Here is a 2,666-nt window from a genome sequence, read left to right as displayed (position 1 = left end):
AAAAAACAGGTAAACAGAATTTACAGAAACATCACTGGAATTCTACCCATAAAGGAAAGCTATTTCTGCTTGTGCTAAATATCCACAATGCATTTGCAAATAACTGACCTACAGGGCAGGCTCGACTACCTCAGATCAGAGGGAAAATAACAGAAACGCAGAGAAAACAAGACACTGAAAAACACTGCGGTAATCTTAAGCAATGCTATACAGTCAGTTTTTCTTTCTTTCCTTTTTACAGCTACACCGCACGAGCAGGATCTGCAAGTGCCCCTCCCACTGTCCTAATTCCATTTTTTAAGATTCCCTCTGTGCTACCATGGGCCACATTCACCGCCGGTGCTTTCGGCTCACACACGGCGTCGGCCTCCTTCACGCGGGGTTCTAGGAAAGCCACCCGCTTCCCGTTTGACCTCTGCTCTTCGGAGTCAGCCTCCCTCGGGTCAGAGCAGAGGAGGAGGGCTCTCCCACCAAAGCGCCTCCTGCCCCCCTCTTCTCTGCCCTGGCGACACCGGCAGGGTGTGAGGTAGAGGTAGAGCAGCACCAGAATGATGCTGACCACGCAGGAGGCCAAGGTGGTGAACGCCGTGTTGAAATGTTCGGCGCCGCCATACCCAGAGCCCCCGGAGACACTTGAGTTTCCGACTAGCAAGGTGACCTCCAGAGAATCGCCGAGGTAGTGGGGCCGACCGCGGGCTGCCACACACGTGTACATGCCGGTATCTTCCATGATTGCCCCTCTGATTTCTAAACTGCCATCAGGGAGAATCATTAGGCGACCATTTGGCTCGTGGGAAGGTCCGCGCAGCACTTCACTGGGCGTTATCCAGAAAATGGTTGGCTCCGCCCTGGGTTGGATGGAGGGAAGGGCCAGACCTGGGCATGGCACTTGTAGCCAGTCACCTGGCTCTATTTGGTGAGTGCCTCCAGTAAGCAAGCCATTTGATATTTTACCTAACTGGCTCTCTCCACAGTTTAACCCCAGTCGCCCTCCAATTCCAGTCATTTTACATGGATAGTCATCTCTGAAGTCCACCACAGGATATTCTTTCAAGGTCCAATACTCCAGCATGGCAAGCAGCGCACAGTCACAGACCAAAGGGTTCCCCTGCAGATAAACCCCAGACTGCTGGTGGTCCGGCAGAGCCAGTAGGCTCTGGATCGGCACCTCAGAGAGCATGTTGGAAGACAGATCCAGGAAGGACAGGTTACGAGCCCCTCCAGATCCCTGGTAGAGCTCCAGGGGAAAGCTTCTGAGTCGGTTTCCAGAGAGATAGACCTTTCTGAGCCTGAAAAGACCGCCGAAGGCCCCCGGGTCAGCCTGGGTGATCTGGTTGCTAAACAGCAGTAACACCTCCAGCTCCCCGAGCCCGCGGAAGGTGGACGCGTTCAGGGCGGTGAGCCGGTTGAAGGAGAGGTCCAGGTGACGGAGGCGTGGCGTGGCGGTAAAGGTGTCCGACGCTATTTGGCCAATGGAATTCCAGCTGAGGATCAGCGTGTTGAGCCGGTCAAACAGCCGGCCAATCCCGTCCGTTTGTATTACTGTCAGACTGTTGTGGCTGAGGTCCATCCACGAGGTGTACTCTGGGATGTCGGAGGGCATCGTGGACAGGTTGTGGCCGCTGCAGGATATAATGTCACTGGCACAAAGGCAGCTGGGCGGGCAAGTGGCCAGGGAAGCAGCGTAGCCGTGACACAAGGAGACGAGCAGTGCCAAGAAGGCGGGGCCTCCACCTCCAAGCTCTGACACAACTGGCCGCATTCTCTTGTTGTTCTCCCCAGGGCTGAGTCTCAGGTTACCGTCTCACAGGCCATACACACGACAGGTCAGCGATCCGGAAATGTATTTGGATTCCCTTCAAAGAAGAATAAGAGAGAGAGAGAGAGAGAGAGAGAGAGAGAGAGAGAGAGAGAGAGAGATGAGGCATGGAACATCAAAACAAATATGTGTCACCTGACTGGGAAAAGATTGCTGTAGCCTAATTGATCTGGCGCATAGTAATCAAAAATTTCATTAACCACAAGGCCACAAAGTCTCTGTCATGACAAGCTATTTATGTGTGTGATGGAAGGCAGGTAGGGTTTGCCAAGGCAAGGTGAAAGGGGTTGTTTCTAAATGTTATACCAGGAGAGGTGAGGTGGCTGGAGGCAAGTCTTGTGTTCTTCCATACAGCACCCCATTTCCCATCACAAGGAAAGACAGGTGCTAATTTCATACTTAATTTAAGTGACGCAGGTGGGATTATTACAGATTTAATGACGGTAATTAGGCTTTAATCAGATTTGCATATGTGAGGACAGACAGGTGTCATGCTGCTGCCTGCTCAGAATCAGAATGAGAATCCATCTTTATTGTCACATCACATTACGGTGATAAGTAATGTGGGTGAAAGTCTTCGTTGTGCAGGCTCATTATTGTGTTTAAAAGATAGATAGAGGAGAGTCATAATAAAATAGAGAAGGAGTCATAAAGTGCATAATATTTGATATGACAAATCTATACAATAAATTAATGGAATGCCTCCTGTGTGACTTAAAGGGATAGTTTGCCCCCAAAATGACTTTTTTTCTATCGATTACTCATCCCATTGAGACTTGAATTCATGGATATGTTTTTGTCGCATTCCTAAGCCAATAATTTGAGGAGACTCTTTGTGTCTCCATAG

At 50.3% G+C, this 2,666-nt stretch overlaps 1 protein-coding gene across 1 annotated transcript; it reads right to left on the bottom strand.

Annotated features, from left to right (window-relative positions):
* Nucleotides 1-241: 241 nt before the first annotated feature.
* LOC308308906 (amphoterin-induced protein 2-like) lies at nt 242-1,762 on the bottom strand (the record flags this gene model as incomplete). The annotated part of the gene is made up of 1 exon (XM_080754362.1): nt 242-1,762. One exon carries the CDS (start codon nt 1,760-1,762, stop codon nt 242-244), a length of 1,521 nt encoding a protein of 506 aa, XP_080610488.1.
* Nucleotides 1,763-2,666: the final 904 nt, after the last annotated feature.

This window comes from Nannobrachium achirus (assembly GCF_963921795.1).
Source record: "Nannobrachium achirus genome assembly, chromosome: 23".
Lineage (NCBI taxonomy): Eukaryota > Metazoa > Chordata > Actinopteri > Myctophiformes > Myctophidae > Nannobrachium > Nannobrachium achirus.
Note: the sequence above shows the minus strand (reverse complement) of the source record. Positions and strands in the feature narration are given on the sequence as shown.